The 18219-nt window shown below is 43.2% G+C and overlaps 1 protein-coding gene across 17 annotated transcripts in view; it reads right to left on the reverse strand.

The window, feature by feature from the left end:
- RIMS1 (regulating synaptic membrane exocytosis 1) overlaps positions 1-18219 on the reverse strand; it is a 416789-nt gene that overhangs the window by 229322 nt on the left and 169248 nt on the right. For all 17 annotated transcript variants that reach the window (XM_070514572.1, XM_044776986.2, XM_070514563.1 and 14 more), the window contains exons 3-4: positions 5672-5885; positions 3340-3351 (exon numbers count right to left, since the gene is read on the reverse strand). In XM_070514572.1, coding sequence (XP_070370673.1) covers positions 3340-3351; positions 5672-5885 — 226 coding nt within the window. The remainder of the gene's footprint in view (positions 1-3339; positions 3352-5671; positions 5886-18219) is intronic.

Genomic DNA, 18219 nt, shown 5'->3' on the forward strand with positions numbered 1-18219 from the left:
ACTTCCAATGATTCTTGACCATCAGCAAACACTTCCAGAACAGTAATGCTAAATGCAAGAGATTAAAATTCCATGCCCTTGAAACACAGTATAGCAAATTCCTAAAATAGAAAATTTGGAACTTTCTGAATTATCTCCCACAAAAGTTTTTAAAACTTGATGTTTTACTCTCCTCTAGGACAAGCACAACAAAATGAGAAGAGAAACCCTAAGAAATCTAAGCAACTAAATCGCTTGATGAAAGTTCTCTCCAGACCCTGACATCTGCTTATCGATACATTTATCTGTATTCATAAACTTTTCTACTTAGGCCTGTATTATCTTTCTGGGAAAATCTCTAAGACAACATTCTTGCAGAAAAACCCATCATCAATGCATCTAGAAAAAAAGTAAAACAGAACGTGAAAATGAGTGCAGGCAACTCTCAGAGTCGTGTTTTCAAAAGACTGAAGGTTGGAAATTGCGATCCTAGGCTTCATCACACTACGGACTAAACGTGGATAACTTTGAGAATATTTTTTCATAATAAGAATAAATATTTAATGCAATGATAAAAATCATTTTTTAGATGATTATTATTCTACTGGCTTGCTCATTTTATCTAAGCCTATCGAGAGAAGAAAATACCAAAATCCTTTTGGTATGGAAGAGCAGGGTCTGTGAGAGTCCGTACACTGCTAAGAATCAGTCGTGCCACAGGAAGCTCCTGATGATAACGCCAAGTCTGAACTCAGCTGGCGCTGTGCCCTCCCACCCAACCCCACCTTTGATAGCTTTTTCTATAAAAACAGACTTCATCAGCATATCACTTAGCATCGTTTCTAAAAACAAACACCAATGGAAAGCTACGAAGAACCAGTTTAAAAAATGATGACTCTGTAAACATAACACCTCATGAATTATCTTGATATAAAAAATGTAATTTTTTACACATGCTGCAGCTTTCCCATTTTGAAAGAATAAGAAAATGGTAGGGTTCTGTTTTTCAGAGAATTGTTGATATTTATCATAAAATACTCAATTTATAACAGCTGACTTTTTTTGTGTGTGTGACAATAAAAACTAGAAATGTAGCAAGGTCATTTTTAGTTGCTGTATTCATCCTCCCTGAAGAAAATACTGATGAAAATTTGGAAATCCCAAAGGAAGTGAATTTGGAGGGTTCAATTCAGCTGGTTTACAAACAGCAAAGTGTTAATGTTATCAAAGGAGTTACCTAAATTCAATATTCTACCACCAAATAGAGAGCAAAACAAAGACAGAAGCAATTTCAACAGGCTGCAAGGAATTCTGCAGTCCCCCATCTATGTAGGCACAGGAGAGGGCGTTCAACGAAGTAACAATGATAGTTTTACCTCCGTGAGTGCGCACTTGTGTAAGATAATCTCCCATTATAAGCCATCGCATGTGTCAACGGCAAAGTGATTCTTTATGACAGCCATTTTCTTTATAAGCAAGTTTACAATCTTCCAACTGTTATCAGACATGACTTAGGCTAAGGGTGGAGTTTTAAAATAAAATATTGCCTGGCAGCAAAAAAGTGATCATTAATATTTTTTGCTGCACTTGACAAAAGAAAAGGGATATTTATAAGTCAGCAATCCTTTGTCTCATGTAAACTAGTATTTTAGTCACACTTATTCACCAATCCAACAGACTAAGTAGAATTCATTGCTATTATATTGATCGAGATGGAGATTGCTTTAGAAAAGTTTTACTCACCCTTATTCTTCCTGCTTTCTACTCACACCAACACATACACGCATGTACATCTCTGTAAAGTATAATTTCTCTACCAAAAATAAAAGATCTCAGAGGGTTAGGGAAAGACCCAGCCACCAGCACTCTGTTTAACACTCAGCTGTTATCTTTATCACCACTGAGATGGAATCTGGTTCAGCTTCCTTGGGCCACAAAGGCAATTCGTTGAACAATAGGCTAAAAAGGTTTTTAATTAAGTTATGACAAAGTACTTAAAAATAAATGTAAATATATGCAGTCTAATAAAAGTGAAGAAAATAATTGAAAGTGGAGGTATTTTACAGGACTTTCCACTCTATTTTCATCCTGAGAACCACAAAACCCACCTGCATGCTCGTTACACAGTCAGCAATCACAACAAGCACACAAGCTCCCCTTACAGGGAGAGATGGCAGAGGGACACGGGTCTGCCAGCCCTGCAAGAGTGGGGGCAGTCTTACCACCCAGTCTGCATAACGCCAGCATATTATTTACTCAAACTTTTATTCCTTAAAGATTTAAAATTGTGTACATTCAAATGTAGACCCACCCACAGGAATAATATTCATGGAATCAAATGTGTGATATTCTGGTGATATTTTTCCTAATACAGTACATTATTGCATTAAAATAACAGCCCCACAATGACCTCACTTCCGCCGATGGTGCAGGCAAACACATTTAGTGAAAACAAACCACTCTATGCAATTTTCAGCCCAATTTCTTCTTCACAGAAAAAACCCATGAACGTATACTAGCATCAAGTTGAAAACACAAACTGATGTTCAATTTAACGTCATGCTTGCTACTTATGCACGCAATACGTAATTTAAACTTTAAACCATCGAACAAAGGCAGCTGAGCTGATGTATTGAACCTGAAATACTCATGGCCTCCATCTCATATTGGGAAATGAATGGGCTTTGGGGAAATTGGAGTTTTACTGAATGAAAGCACACTGCGTGTCTACCAAGGACAGGCTGACTGGGTTCCACTTGGATCCTGTCTTCCTGAGGACGGCCTCCACGGTTTCTACAGCTGATAAGAGTTAAACGTGACCTTTCACTCCCCTGGGGAAGGACTTCTATGCTGGGGGAGAAGAAAAGGGCAAAACGCGGTTCAATTCGGCAGCTCTGCTACTTGTGTTCCACAGAAAACTCCTGTTCTGAGCTCTTGATTCCAACCTGGTCCACCCTCTCCACTCCGCTCCTCCTGCACGGAAGGCTCAGTCCCCTGCCGCAGCCCTACTGGGTGCTGAGAGGAGAGCTGTCTGTCAGACTCTGCTGTTGCTAAAGGGAGATGGAGTCATCGTCAAACCTCAGAGAGCCGAGAGGACGGTGAGTCCACGAGACTTAAACTGTGTTAAAATGTCACCAATCCCATGAACTCAAACTGCCCAGACTTTACCTATTAATATAAAACTCTGAAATGCTCCTACATGTTTGTTTTAATTTTTTTCCATGAGAACTTGGGAAGAGCTCTTCCTAAATACAATTTCTCTGTGAAATACAGGATTCACGACACTAAGTGAAACATTCACTTAACAAAGTTCACAGCATTATAATAACAAATGATAGGAAAGAAATCATGGATTCTAACCACTTTGTCCTCCTTTGTGAAAGCATCCAAGGAAGCAGAGCGAAGAGAGGAAAAAGAGAAAAACAAAAATAAGGCATCTATTAGCAAACAGACTTCAAGAAAACAGTTATCTGTTACTTTAAAGTGTTAAAACACAGGTATTTTCAAAAGTAAATGTTCACTCCTTCCCCAAAATAACCATTGTTCAGTCGTTCATTGAAAATGCACATATTCGGATCCTGCTATGGGTTAGAGCCAGAACTTGGGCACTATGATTTCTGAAATTTTCAGAACTTGCATTATTCAGAAAGAAACCTTAATTCACTGCCATATCTAGCCTACTTATTTTTGAAAAGATATTAAAATGCATAACATTTGTATGAATAATTTTATCAAATTACTGTTAAAATATTTATAGTTATAAATTGGAAAAATCTAGGAATGGGAAACGTTTGTAACAAATAAAAATGAGAAAAGAAATATGTTAACTATTTTAGCCATAAATTATTCCACAAGCAATACTTATTTGTAATATACATTTCAACATTTACAGTGTCATAGGAAAAACCAACTTGTGCAATTTTTTTGTCTTATGCCCAAGACTAAATGTTTTAAGTTGTGCTTTCTCTTATTTTGTTCCTTTGAATATTTCTTCCAGGATTGGATGGGTCTAATAAAGATGAATGCCCTGCATTAGATCTGAGCGTCGGCTCCAAAACACAGGTACCGCCTAGCTCCATTTCCTGTAAACATCTCTCCTTGTCAAAACACAAGTGTACCCCACCACGTGGGTCATCCAACAGTTTGAATATCATCCAAGGTCCCACTAGTGACAGTTCATTCCAAAATAGTATATTTAAGGTCGCTGAAGAAGGGGAAGCTAACACATAGATCTCCTGCACTTTTTATGTGTCAGACACTATCTTGACCCAAGGTTGTTCTAGAAAGGCTTAAGGCAGCAAATGAGGTCTAACGAAAACAAATAACTTTCAGGAGGAAAAAGAAAACTTACGTGACCCTAAGAATGAAACCTAAAAAACATTAAATATCCATATCGTAAAGACCTAAATTTTAATTATTTTAATTTAATTATCATAACAACCACATACAGCAATTGTTACTATCTGGTTTCACAGATAAAGAAGCTATTGTTCAAAGAAGTTAATTATCTTCCCAAGGCCACAAAGATAATAGCAGGTTCACCTTAAATTATAACAATATATCTATTTTACTGAATGTCTTACTTCCTCTGGAAGAGACTCTGGAATGCCCTCCTTACAACTCGATACACTACCAAAGAATGCCGTGCTGACTGAGAGGTTCACTTTAATTTTAACTGTCACTTTCCAAATTAGGAAGACGTCAAGATTGCTTAACAATTCTTGTTATTTTTACATATAACTTTGTATTAAATTAAATTCTATACATGATTAGATACTATGAGAAGTTCTTTAAAGAAACACTGGGAATTCTTTCTGTAGTATATGATAATCTTAAGTGTTCTATACTATTATCTATAGTATTATTGCAGACCTATATCAAAGAAAAGCTCCCCAGATATCCCTACAAATAACTCTACTGCACTTCAGTATAGAGAATATAATAAAGTACATTAAAATATTTTAAACTATTTATTAGAATTAACCTAGTGTTTCATAAGTAATAATGTTTAATCCTTTATATGAGCATCTTAGTGCCTCAAAAACTTTCATCTATCTAAAGCAGGGATCTAACAGAGGAGTGGCTCTTTTAAGCCAACTGGGGAAACTGCATCAGAAACTACATCTCAAAGAGAAGAAAACAGGTGCAAAAAACCCGAAATTTAAAAAAGAAAAATACTCTTTAAATGTCCAAATAACTTCCATGAGATAAACTGAGCACCGTATTTCTTCAACATGATAATAAATATGCAGTTACTCTCATAGCGGCTCATCGTTGCTTTATATGTTATTATCTTGGTTAAATTTCATGTCCCACAGTTTACCTTGCATTTTACCTTCACTCAATCTGAAATACATGTTGCAGAGACTAAAAGTAGGTTTTTTATAACAAGCAGAATTGTCCATAACAACTCTCAAGAGTTCTATAATTTATGATTCTAAATCTAAATTCACTACATTCTTCATAAAACAAATACACTCTCACAGGTAACCTGCTGGTTTGGGATGGGAGCCAATTATTAAGATGCACACATACAGAGTCTTTCCGGGAACTATCTTCATCCCCACTCCGCTCCGTGAACCTTATGACAAACGAAGAACAAGTGAACGCGTGCATGCACGCAGGTGTGCAGCGCACTCCCTGGCAGGTGCGTCTCCACTGCGCCGGGAGCCCTGGCCTCAGGGACACTCACCTTGCTGGACCGCAGGGACACGCGGCCTCCACAGCGGGCGCAGAACCTGGTGCGGCAGTACGAGCACAGGTGGCCACACCCGTCAGCAAACTTCGTCTTGTGACAGATGCCGCAGGTCGGAGCATCATCTTTGTGCTCGCCCTGGTAACGTCGAGCTTCTTCTCCTATTTTTCTCACTTGTTCCTTATAGCTTTCAAACTGTTGATGCAATCTCCTGGGCAAAAGAGAAAATGGGAGCAAACTAAGGAAACGATGGAAGACAAAAACAAAACTACTTTTCCTAACAGAAGTATAGCTATTTGAACGAAAGCAAACACAGGAAGCAATTTTCCCCACTAATTTTACCTCCAAAGGTAAGACCTGCATTAGCTCGTATGCCATAGCCCCAGGTCTGCTTACTAACACTGAGCCATATACAAGTCAACTGTAATCACTGTGGCTAACGGTGAGTTTATGGATCCACTCCAAGCCTCTGTTTCTTTTAGACAGATGCCTTTCAAAATATTTCCACAGACACTCAGCACATATGCCAGTATATAACTGAAGCAAAACTTATACAAAATACTCAGCTTAACTATATATTCCATACTCAGATATTTACTACCTTATTCTAAGTTCAACACTGATTCCTGTTTTTTAAAAAGTTCATCACAGTAATTGGCTCCATGCCCCACTATCAAAGCATGCTACAAACTTGGAAAAAGGCTCTTTTAAACTAATTGCTGGGCAATCTGTCTTCCGCAAAATGCCGTCCTTCACACCCATTCGTGGAGACTGCTTGTATGTGATTCCATACAGTATACAGAATGTATAATTCCATACGTTACATCTGTGCTCGAGAGTCCTTCCACGTCACCTTGCAAATATTCAGATTTTTACTTACCCCAATTTTGTTCAATCTCGCTCAGGTTTTATCTGTGAGGGTTGCTACCTCTTTATTGATAACCACTGGGGGTCGGACAGCCAAGGTTGTTGAGGAAAACCACTTCCCACATGAAAGCTCACATTTAATAGGGTTCAAGTCTCCTCCTGCCCCATAAGCCCATAAGCCCGTATCCCTTGATCTTAGAGAAACTGTTCGCCCTTCTACGTGGAGCACCGTGACAGCCAGGAAATCCCAGTGAAAGGATTCTTAGGCTTGCAAATGAGACCAAGAGAGTTGTCCTGTGCCAGCCAACCATCATTGGCTCTGACACCAAAAGAGATACTCCTGGGAAACGGCCAAGCAAATGATCTGTGTGGAGTCAGACTGTGGGATGCGAGTATTCCCAGGGCAGGACGCACGCATGCTACCGTGAATTCCGGCAGTCAGCCGGACGCTTGACATCTGAGACAACTCCGGGCGCTGATCTCCCAGACACGGGATCAAGAGAGTGAGGTCCAAGCAGGGTGGTGTTGAAGTCCCGGGATTTCCTTGTTTCCCTGCGTATCAACAGCTCCAGAGCAGAACATCAACGACTACTTTTAAAACTCTAAAATCCCTTTCCTGCTTTGCCGATCGACACTTTTCCTACTTAATTCCCACCATTAAAGCACACAGGCACAGACACACAAGATGTAAAGTAGTTTAGGATCTGAAACCCCCAATTTGAAGGCCAGCTAATCCCCGTCCATAGAGGGACAGAGTGAGATTTTAGTTAATGGATGCAAAGATACCTCACCAATTTACTGAAGACTTATTTGACCCATTACTTTTTTTTAATAGTTTTAACACATTAATCTAGGGTCAACTTGGTAGAAAACACTATTATTTCAAAAGTAACCATACAAAATAGCACCGGGAATCTTAAAGCTTCTATCAAAGAAAATAATTATTAAGTGGGAGCAAGGAAATACCTCTAACCAAAGAAACAGAAATAAACTGTAACATAGAGGGAATGCATGAGTAAATATTTCTTGTGAGAACTCCCAAATCTAATATGTTTAAATAAATACAAATGAAAAGGAGAAAGTTAGGCTATGGGAAAAGTTCCCCATAAACTTACTATGTAATATAGAGATGATTTAGGATGGGTGTTGGGAAACTTATGGTAAAAGGGCAGACTGTAAATATTTTAGACTTTTCGGGCCATATAGTCCCCTTGCTTCTACTCAACTCTATTGTTGTAGCACAGAGCAGCACAGATAATATGTAAGTAATAAACACAGCAAGCATGGCTGTGCGCCAATAAAACTTTATTATCAAAATAGACCTTAGGCCAGATTTGGCCCCTGGAGCAGTTTTTCTGATCCTGATTTAGTATATGCTTTATGCTAGGTATAATGGTTTGAAAATCAAAGTCTTTTTGTTTTTTTTAAATTCAAACATGAAGGACTTTTATCTATCCTACACAGCCCAACCAAAAGGACACCCATTTCAGGAAGCTTTGTATAATATGTGTGTGCAGGGCACGGACCACTGAGATGAAACCTTACTCTACCGCAGTCTCATAGCATTTCATCTGGTCACTCATAGACTACTTATTTTTTTTTTTTTTTTGCCACATTACTATTTCTGCATATGACACCTCTCTTCTACCAAACAGTAAATAATATCAGAAATGCACAATGTAGCAAGAGAGCGAAGACATATACCTCCTTAGCAGTAGCCAGTACTTATTTCCAAAATGGCAAAGTCATACATATAAATAATTTTTTCTTAGTCCATTTTGAGAAAAATCAAAAAATAAATGTATGGACAAGTTCATACTGAGGTCTCTATGCTAAAAAATTCTACTGCCACAAAACACTGAAAATGCTGCATAAAATATGTAAGAGAATAACTTTTAATTTGTGTCTGAGTGGGAGAGAAAGTATGGAGATCCTTGAAGGAGAAAAGTGAGCTCAGAGGCAGAGCCCGGCTCGGACGCAGACAGCTGCCCAGAATGTTTCCTGACGCTCCCTGACCAAGAAATTCAGTTTCAACTTTGTACAAGTGACTGAAAATAAAACTCCAATTAGGAAGCCACTAAAAATAATTGAAATAGAGTGTATAATATCCAAACCAGTAGAAGGAAAACATGGAATGAGGAAAAAGTCAATCCAGACAGGACAAGAATTGAAACAAATAAACACAGACAAAGCAGGACAATTAGGATCACGGCCTGGCACACAGTGGCAGAAACCATCCAACAGGCCAGGACTCAGGGCACCTGGGAGGCACTATAACATCCTTAAAAGACGAAGACCATCACGTTAGGTTTTGAAAGCTCAGCTAAACGAGGTTCAGAAGAGATATACCCAAACTTGTAGAGTACAACAGTTAGGGTACCCAGCAACAGGAGAATACATAATTTTTTCATGCAGATATGAAATTTTTCCAACTCTGGGCCTCAAAAGTATTGGAAATGTTTTATTTCTTAAGCTGAGTGGTGGGTGCATGATGTATTTTTATTCTTCCTTATTCTTTATATATATGTTATATAATACTCTTGAATATATGAAATATTTCATATTAAAAATAAGGAAAAAAATTCATTTTTTTCTCATCAAATACCATTGAATAACAAATGAGTGCTCTAAAGAACTGAAAAAAAGGCATGTGTTTGACAGCATTAAAATCTACTGAAGGGGCCGGCCTGGTGGCACAGCGGTTAAGTTTGCACGTTCTGCTTCAGATCCTGGGTGCGGACATGGCACCACTTGGCAAGCCATGCTGTGGTAGGCGTCCCACATTTAAGTAGAGGAAGATGGGCACGGATGTTAGCTCAGGGCTAGTCTTCCTCAACAAAAAGTGGAGGATTGGCAACAGTTAGCTCAGGGCTAATCTTCCTAAAAAAATAAAGAATTGACCATTTGTGCCATCTATGTAATTTTAAGAGAAAATGCATAGGTTCAAGTACACAATAACTTCACGAAGTAGACAGCAGTAATTTTCCCATTTTGTTGATGAGGAAACTGTTTTTTTCTGGGGCTTTGCTTCGCCTTTCTGCCTGAGCACATCATCTGAATCCATGTGCTCTCCACCTTCCACTGAGCTCACATAAGCGTGACCATGAACACGGATTCACTGCAGATGAAGGTGTTTCTGGACTTCATCAAGCGCTAGCCAGCAGGCAACGTCAGTCAGTGGTCCTGGCTGAGCCACGGCACCTCGACCAAAGCTGACCAGGACACACGAGCGCGACGCTGACGGCTCCCAGCTGAGGACCTGTGAGGGCCTTTCCTCCCATCAGGAATGACTTCCACTCATTTCCCAACTCTGCTCTCATGTTCATTCCCCAACTCTCTTTTCCCAAACTGACTTCAAGAAGCTGTGCCCTCCTGCGAGACTCCAAACACTGTCCCAACAAGCTGTGGGCCCAGTGTTGGTTTCCTACGTGACCCCGAGCTTCGATTGCGGGGTCCCCGGGGCTGCAACGGGCAGGCAGCTCCTTCCCCAGGAGGCAGCTGCAAGAGAGCTGGTCGGGTGAGGCTTCCCGACTGAGTGTGAGGGTGAGGCCCCTACATCCTCACTTCCTCCATGGGGCATCTTAGGGGACCTCTCTTCCAGTCTCACCGCAAGTGGGAGAAAAGCCTGGCCCACAGAGTGGTTCCCGAGGCCGACAGCCACCAGGGGACACTGCTCCTCCCCAGAGGGATGCACCCGAGTGGCCTGGGCAGCTCTTCCCTGAGCGCTTCCTCCCACAGCTCACGGGGCCATCCACAGGCATCACCCCGACTCCACCAGGACTCACGTCGGCCCGATGCAGCCCTCGGTGCCTGCACCCATCTGTTCCCCACCTCACTTGAATTCAGACCCCTTCCTGGTTTCTGCAATAGGGCCGCGTTCATAGGGCTGGTGCGGAGGTCCCCACAGGGAGCAGAGTGAAAGAAGAAAGATCACGCTGTTTCTCGGCTTTCGTCTTCACATCTTCCTTCACGGGCCTCTTCCTCCACTTGCAGAAGGGACTCGCACATCCTGCACAAAGGAAAGTCCAACCCAAGACCCCGCCAGCCTGCCCCACCTCCTTCTCACTGTGCTCCTCCCTCCACCGGCGACACCGTCAGAGGAAAGAAGGGCGGCGGGGGCAGCAACAACACTCCTCTCTCCCACCCTCTCACGACCTACCCACTCTGCAGCCCTCGGCGCTGCTCTAGGAAACTGTCTCTTGGAAACCACCTCCCAGCCTTTTCTCCGTTCTGATTCCCCTCACATCCTCTGATGTCTCACGCTGTCCAGATGCTGCCCTCACAATAAACATGCCTTTGGAATCAGGATACCGGAGCGAGAGCATAAACACCGTATTTACATTTTGTATCTGACGTTTTAATGCCTTAATCCATATCAGAGCAGTGTGACCGTGTTCTATCATGAATAATAAATGGAAATACATATTTTATTATATGGCATTACCGTAAACGCAGGACTGAAAATGTAAAACCTTTTTGTGAATTTTATTCGTACATTTCAATTTTAGAGTTAACGATATATTCTTATTGATTAGTGGGGTTGACACAATATATGATCACAAATCTGATTTAAATTATCTACATAGAAAAGGGAGAGTGATAAAATATGGAGTGCTATCAAAAGAAAGCACTGACATAGACATGATCTTTGGTTTTCTCCCTGGATGCTATTTTTCCCATTGCTTCACTATGTAATAATTATCACATTATTTTAATATCTGTGCACTCAATTCACAGAACTCCTATATTCTAGTTGTAAACAAGTTGTTTGGGTAATTAATGGCACATATTTGAAAGACAAGAAGCCTAAAAAGCTAAATACTATTCTTTAAATGTCTAAAAACATAAACATTATACTACAAATGCAAAATAAATTATTTAAACAGGAAATTATTAACGATATTCTTACTAGTTAGTGCCTGCTGTAAACAAAGCACATGGCAAGATGCTCAGTGACCAGCAATGGCGGGGCACAGAGAAATCTTTGTCACTCATTTCTAGCTTTTATTTTCCTTCTTCCATCCCCAAAGTGGTCAGAGGCTAGAAGACGTTTCCACCTTTCTTCCTGGCTATCCTGTGCAAAGTCTGGGCTGGACTTTCCCGGAGGAAGAGGGGGTGGGCACTAAGCCTAAGTGGCAGTTCCTGAAGGCAGGTGAGGGGTTTCCACAAGAGGAAGGAGGGTGGGGATGAGAGCCGTCTGCACATGGCACCCCAAGATGGAGCACGGCTTCGGGATGTGCATACATGGCTGTGAAAACCACCAGCCCAGGCAGGCTGTGGGTCCTGGCCCAACCTCGGCCCAGAACACGCACAGCAGGGCACAGCACGGCCCCATGAGGTCAGTGACACAGAGGTCAGAGCAGGAGGGGACATCTGAGATGTTTTGCTAGCCTCAGAGGTCGGGGGCTTGCTTTTAAAAATGTTGATATCAGGCTCTGTTATCGAAAAATTCACACTAACCTTTCTGTATTTTCATATAAATAATATACATATATTTTAAACATTTCTGTAATTCACAAATTTACCCCAGATATTACTGAGTAATTTAAAAATTACTACAGTTGAAAAAGTTATTTTTCATTTTGTATCGAAAACCACAGTCTTTCGTTTAAAATGAGTATACTTTTTACTTATTGCAAATGTCCAGCAGATGGCACTAAAGATTTTTATTTTTACACAATTCTTTCAATTATTTAAACTATTTTTCTTTGAAACATCTAATGTGTTAAAGAAAATTAGTACAATCAGCAGGGAGTGTAACTTAGAAAAAATGTGTTTTCAGAGGCAGCTGAAAAAGAACAAGATAGAAATTTATAAAGTGTTGCAATTTCTGCTCTTGTGTGGAGGACTCATTCTACCTGCCCTTAAAAATGATGTACGAAGGATTTTTCCGTATGTTTTCTTTGGTTTCCGGTCCTCCACTCAGCACTGTTAAAACTCTGGTCCACGCAGTCAGTGCCCTGCATGCCGGATGCACCGAGCCCACAGGACAGAGAGGGGCCTCACCGACGGCCGCCGTGTGTTCACAGCGGCTGCTCCAGTCCAGCATCTACTGCTCTTCCCTCCCCCTCGGCCACAGCAGGGCACACCTGAGCGAGCACCAAGTGATGACACCCCAGGATGTAGGGCCCACAGCTTGCACTGGGATGCTGGCCGCTCACCCCCAGGAGGCGCTGAGGGCTGTGCGCTCCGCGGGTGCAGAGCCTGTGGGGCGTATCTGAGGAACACCGTCCCCAGATCATGAAACGGTATCACTGCTTTCCAACATTGAGTTACACCAGGGGCCTCAAACTGAAAATCTGGCACAGGAGGAGTCATGTTCAGACCTTGCAGACAGGCTCTCTCACTCACAGCACAGTGCAGGAGAAGAAAATCAAGGCAGAGGGAAAGAATCCAGCCAGTAGAACATCAGCGAGGAATGAAATTTTAGAAAGGAATGAAGTTAATTTTTAAGAAAATAATTTAACAGGTAATCTTAGTGCCACCTATAGGATACATACATAATCGATCAATATTAAATAGGTCTAATTACATTCCATGTGAACTTTTCCAGAATGTTTCATTCGATGGATCAGGGTGATCTGCCCACTACAGAAAGGGCAGACTCCTGTGCTGGCCACTAGGAAGAAGGGGCGTCTACACATACGACCAACCACAGCACTCAGCGAGCACTTGGAGCCTGCATCGTCCGGAATGCACAGCACACGGTGAACCTGGCCTTTGCTGTGTTCTTCACTATTTTCGCCAGACTTGCTATGTTTTATTACTATAGGGAGGGGAAAAAATAAACCAACTTTGCTCCACAACTGGATGCTTTTTCGAAGGGATTAAATATAATAGATTAGGCACAAGTCTGAGGCCGGCCTGTGCAGGGTCTAATTTAGTTCTATTTCTTAGCTTCATGGTGATGAAAAACTTATGCAAGCTCTGTATCCCTCGGTTTCCTCATCTGCAGACTGGTGATGCTGTTAGCAACCTCACAGGATGGTCAGCAGGGCTAACTGAGATAACAGCGCAGTGGTAAGAGCTCAGCAAACGTGAGCCCTTATTAATATAATACAGAGACGTAGAGAATCCATGAGGGAAGAAAGCACTTTGCTCTTAAGTTTCTGAGGACACACATGGTAACTCAGGGAAGCAGCCATACCCAGCGGAATTTCCTTGCACACAGGAATCAGCATGAGTGGCTTAGGTCGCCTATCAGTAAAGCACGATAAGAGGCAACAGGTCAGTCATGTTATAAGATGAGGGTCGGAGAAAGGTGATCCCAGCAGTATAATTTATTTTGTGGAATGTCCAGGAGACGCAACCATTGGGGACACACAGTTTTGTCTAAGTATTTTATAATAGTCTTTGTTAATTCACACATCAGAAAAAAAAAGCAGATTCTAAAATCTGATATTTTTTAAAAAAGTATTATCATTAGGTGGTTTTGAACCGAGAAATGTAGATTGCCCAAATCACCAGTATTCTCAATGCTCTGAAACAGCAGATGAATTAATGACATAAAGAAAACCCTGACACGTTAAAGAGTTGTTTTTCCGTTCACTTTTAACATCTGATAAATTTACTCCCATCGAATGCATCCTTCTTGTTAGCGAGTGCATTTTGCTCCTTGTTCTTAATTCCTTTAGAATGTCAACAGTCCCAGAAAGCTCTGTGAGCGCCTTTGTTTCCCAGAAATCACAGCGCCATAAAGGGTACACGAGAAGCACAATGTCCTCATCTGCAGACACCGACTGAGCCTCTGCCGGACGACAGTTCTCCTGCTGGTCAAGCTTGGTGCCCACCCAGCCCAGTCCCCAGCCTCTCTACCTGGCCACCTTCCTACCTTATCTGGTCAGAGGCTCTGCATCACCTACTTACCCCCAGACAGAGGGCACTGAAGACGTGGGGACCCTGCTCTGTGCACAGTGGAAGACACGTTACCTGCTCGCCCCCAGAAGTGAGGGCACCACGTTTCTCTGGTTTGGGATCCAATCCATGTGTGTGCCAATACTTGAGAAGACACAGGGCTCAGGAGTTCTGGGGCCAGATTTCCTGGGTTCACCTCTTTCCTGGGCTCTTCCTCTTGCTAACTGTGTGGCCCGGCAAGTCATTTAACACCGGAAGACCCCACTTCTTAGTTTGTAAAACGGGGCTGATGATGCCCACCTACTTCAGGGTTGTCGTGAGGCTTCAAATGGCTCATATACATGAAACACTGAGGGAGGGGTTGGACAATTAGTAAGGATACTGTAAAAGGTTAGCTACTTCATAACGTGCGGAGCAAAGAGTGAACAAAAGTCAGATAAAGCATTTGTTTTTGTTCTGTGACATCTAACATTATTTAATGGATCTTAATATGTAAGTGGGATCGAGAACTATGAAAGCGAGTGTCTGGGTTGAGTTTAGACTTTTGAAAGCGGCACGAGCAAATATTCTAATTTAAAGCCCAAATCAAATCTCAAATATCTGAAGAATAAGAAGTTTATTCCAAAAAGGCTTCTTCTTTCTCATTTTTTAAAAACAGAGGAATAGAGGCTTGCTGGCTCCACGCGCACAGCACACTGCGTTAGTCGGCTGTCGTCAGGTGCGGGTTTCTAGGGTGCATTTCAAGACAAGCGACAAGATGTGATTTCGTTCCCATCATATCTGCTAATGGTGACATCTGTTTTCATCCTTTAATTAAAATACATTGTCAACATGCATTTAAGACCCAACTATCACCTAAATAATATAACAGGTGTTGTAAGTAACCAGGAACAAGAGATGATAAAGCAGATGATTTAATGGTTTTGCAAGTGTGGAGCTGAAAGTCCAGAGACTGTCAGAAGAATTTTAAATTTGTACCAATGTATATGCACTCTTCCTTTCCCTGATGTGACCCAGAACCCCGACCACTGCTTAATCAACTCCAGACAGCCTCTTCCACGCTCACCAGCCACTGCCTGGGAATAATTGAGTCTATTTTTAAAACTTACCGTCTTTCATTATATTTAGATACTAAAAATGTGTCCTAATCAGCTATCACTAATCACAGGGCACGCGAAGCTAGAAACAGTCCATTTTACCCTTTAAAACATTGCACTGTCTGTGAAGAACTCGGAACAATATCAAAGGCTCTGGATTTGAACTGCATTTAATTCCACAGAATGTGCCAGAACCCCAAACAGAAGATCTTGCAGTTCTTGTCACTGAGATGATCCCATCAAATTAGGCATGATCTAACCACAGCTCAACAACCTGATCAGTTTTGTAGCAATCAGTCAAAAAGAGAATACTTTGTGATACTTCCCTTATGAGCAACCCTCTCTTTATACTGTATCCTACACTGTATACTACCTCTTTATACTTCCCTGTGGTTGCTCCTCTTGAGTTTTGATCAATCTCCTCTGATAGATCATCTTAACCTCACGCCCTGGGTCCCAAGCTCTCTCACCCACTCAGTCGCTCTCCACAAGCCCCGCAGAACAGAAGCACCGAGTGTGACAACAGGAGGCTGCGTAGAGCGGCACAGCAACGACACCTGGTCAGTCCTGAGGAGGACTCTCCTCCGCCCTCTTCTCTGAGTTTTACCCCCCTTTGCTCCTCCTAAGGTTAAACCTAGTAGCACCACTGAAAATGCCATAGCTGTGCAGAGAGAAACTCCTATTTTGCCACCATCTGAGGACTCTGGATGCCGAGTGGCGCACTGCTCCTGTCGATGTCCCTGTGTCTGAGAGCGTAAGCGGGGAGTCAGGTGCACCATGAGCAGAGACCTGCAGGAGGTGCGGGAGGAAGTCACCAGGGTGGGACTTGGCAGAGGGGACAGTGGCTGTGAAGGCCTGTGGCGGGCGCCTGGCCGGGCAGCGGGAGGAGAAGCCCGGTGGCCCAGTGGTGGGAGGCAGAGGGGGCTGGCGGTCCTGTGGGTCTCCGAAGTCACCGTGGGATGTGGCCTTCCTTGGGGGAGTGGGAAGCCACTGCACGAGACTGAAGCGAGGGATCAGAGAACTGGCCTTGTGTTCCCGGGGTCCCTGTGGCCCCTCTTTGCAGCGGGAGGCGGCCGAGAAGGACACAGGGGCTGGCGGGCGGCCTGTGGTACCGGTCAGAGACGATGGAGGTTTGGACCGGGCTCAGGCGTGGAGCGGCTGTGAATCTCCTAGAGCCTGTGCAGGCACCATATTTGCATTTTCACGACTGTAACATGTTTTTTTTCTTTTAAAACTGATTCTTGGGTTCCATTTTCTATTTCACGCTGTACTTCTTTTCTCACCGTCAAAGCCAATGGCTGCCAAATCTGACACCACACCGAGTGAAGACGTTCATTGATCTCAGGCTGAGCGACTCCAGAGAAAGCTGTCTCCGAAGGAAGGGCCACCACTCAGGACGTGCAGAAGCAAGGCGAGAGGGAACCTCATGGTTAAAAACGCCCAAACTCCTCTGCTGGCCTCATGGATGAAGGACCCAACTTCTGAAGCCCAGCAGGTACCGAGGCCTCAAGGTAGACCTGAATTGATACACTGAATCGCTTCAAAACAGCCAGAAATTTCATTTATTTTCTCTGTTCTGCTAATAATGTGCAGGCAACGTGAAAGCACGGCGGTCTGGGAATCCTAGATACACGCTGCTCCCTCAGCCTCTTTTCATTTCTTCTGGCCCCGGGACCAGGACCCAGCGGTCACAGTCTTGGTGTCCAGGCCACAAACGAAAGTAGAGAGTGTTTTCAATGGTCATTAGAAAGCAGCCTTGTGGGGGAACAAAACAGCTCTAATTTTTCATGTGCTTTAAATAATTTCTGTTTCTTTTTGTAGTAGATTCTATCTTTCCTCAGGTATTTATACAGAAGCCTAAACTGTGGTGTTCTGAAAAAGTTAACTTCCTCAAACACATTAGATGCCTTAGTCCTGGTGTGTGTGCGTATGTGTGCGCGTTCAACCTCGTTAGATGATGCGGGATCCTGCAGAGCCTCAGGGTCCTCATTTTAACAGAGTTCTCCTTGTGCAACACTGTAAATACAGACAAGGAAGGAACAAACAGCAAATCGGGTCAGAAGCCAAAGTGAGCTTCTTGGCGTGATCCCAGGATCTGCGTGTTTTCGTTTGTTTGCTGGGCTGGTTGGTTTTATTTCATTTTGTCTTGTTGTGTTTCTGCTTCTCCTAACCCCGGGAGGAAGCCTCTGCCTCCTGGACGTTCTCCGTAAACAGGTCCTCGCCTGGAGAGGCCCCCAGAGCAACCTGTCCCACCTCCTCGCACAGGCGCCAGTGACGAGGAGCACACGCCTCTGGCTGGTCACTGACGGGGGCCGAGGCCCGACGGCGGCACCAGGGCAGCCTCAGGCCTCTGCACGGCGAGCCTGGGGCACGGCTGCTGCAGCCCCTCCAGTGAGCTCTGTAAGGACAGGCATCCTCACCAACATAACAAGAGCAAGTTTCACAGTAAAGGGGCATCTCAGGACAGACGATGTGTGAGATCCCTGGAAAAGGAGCCAGGAGGAAAGAGAGAGAGAAGGAAGGCTGATGCCACACAGGCAGGAGAGGGACCATTTCATGCTGAGCACTCAGCTCAGACGCTGGTGCAGACAGCAGGTCTCCTGCTAAAAATAACTCACGCAGCCAGCGAGGAGCTCCGCAGACCTGTCTCTGTGCCACCTGCTGCGCACCTGTCTAGTCTGGGCAGAAAGGCCCTTCAAAGGCCGCTGGAGCCACATCACCCAGCTT

The sequence above is a fragment of the Equus asinus genome, chromosome 8, assembly GCF_041296235.1.
Source record: "Equus asinus isolate D_3611 breed Donkey chromosome 8, EquAss-T2T_v2, whole genome shotgun sequence".
Classification (NCBI taxonomy): domain Eukaryota; kingdom Metazoa; phylum Chordata; class Mammalia; order Perissodactyla; family Equidae; genus Equus; species Equus asinus.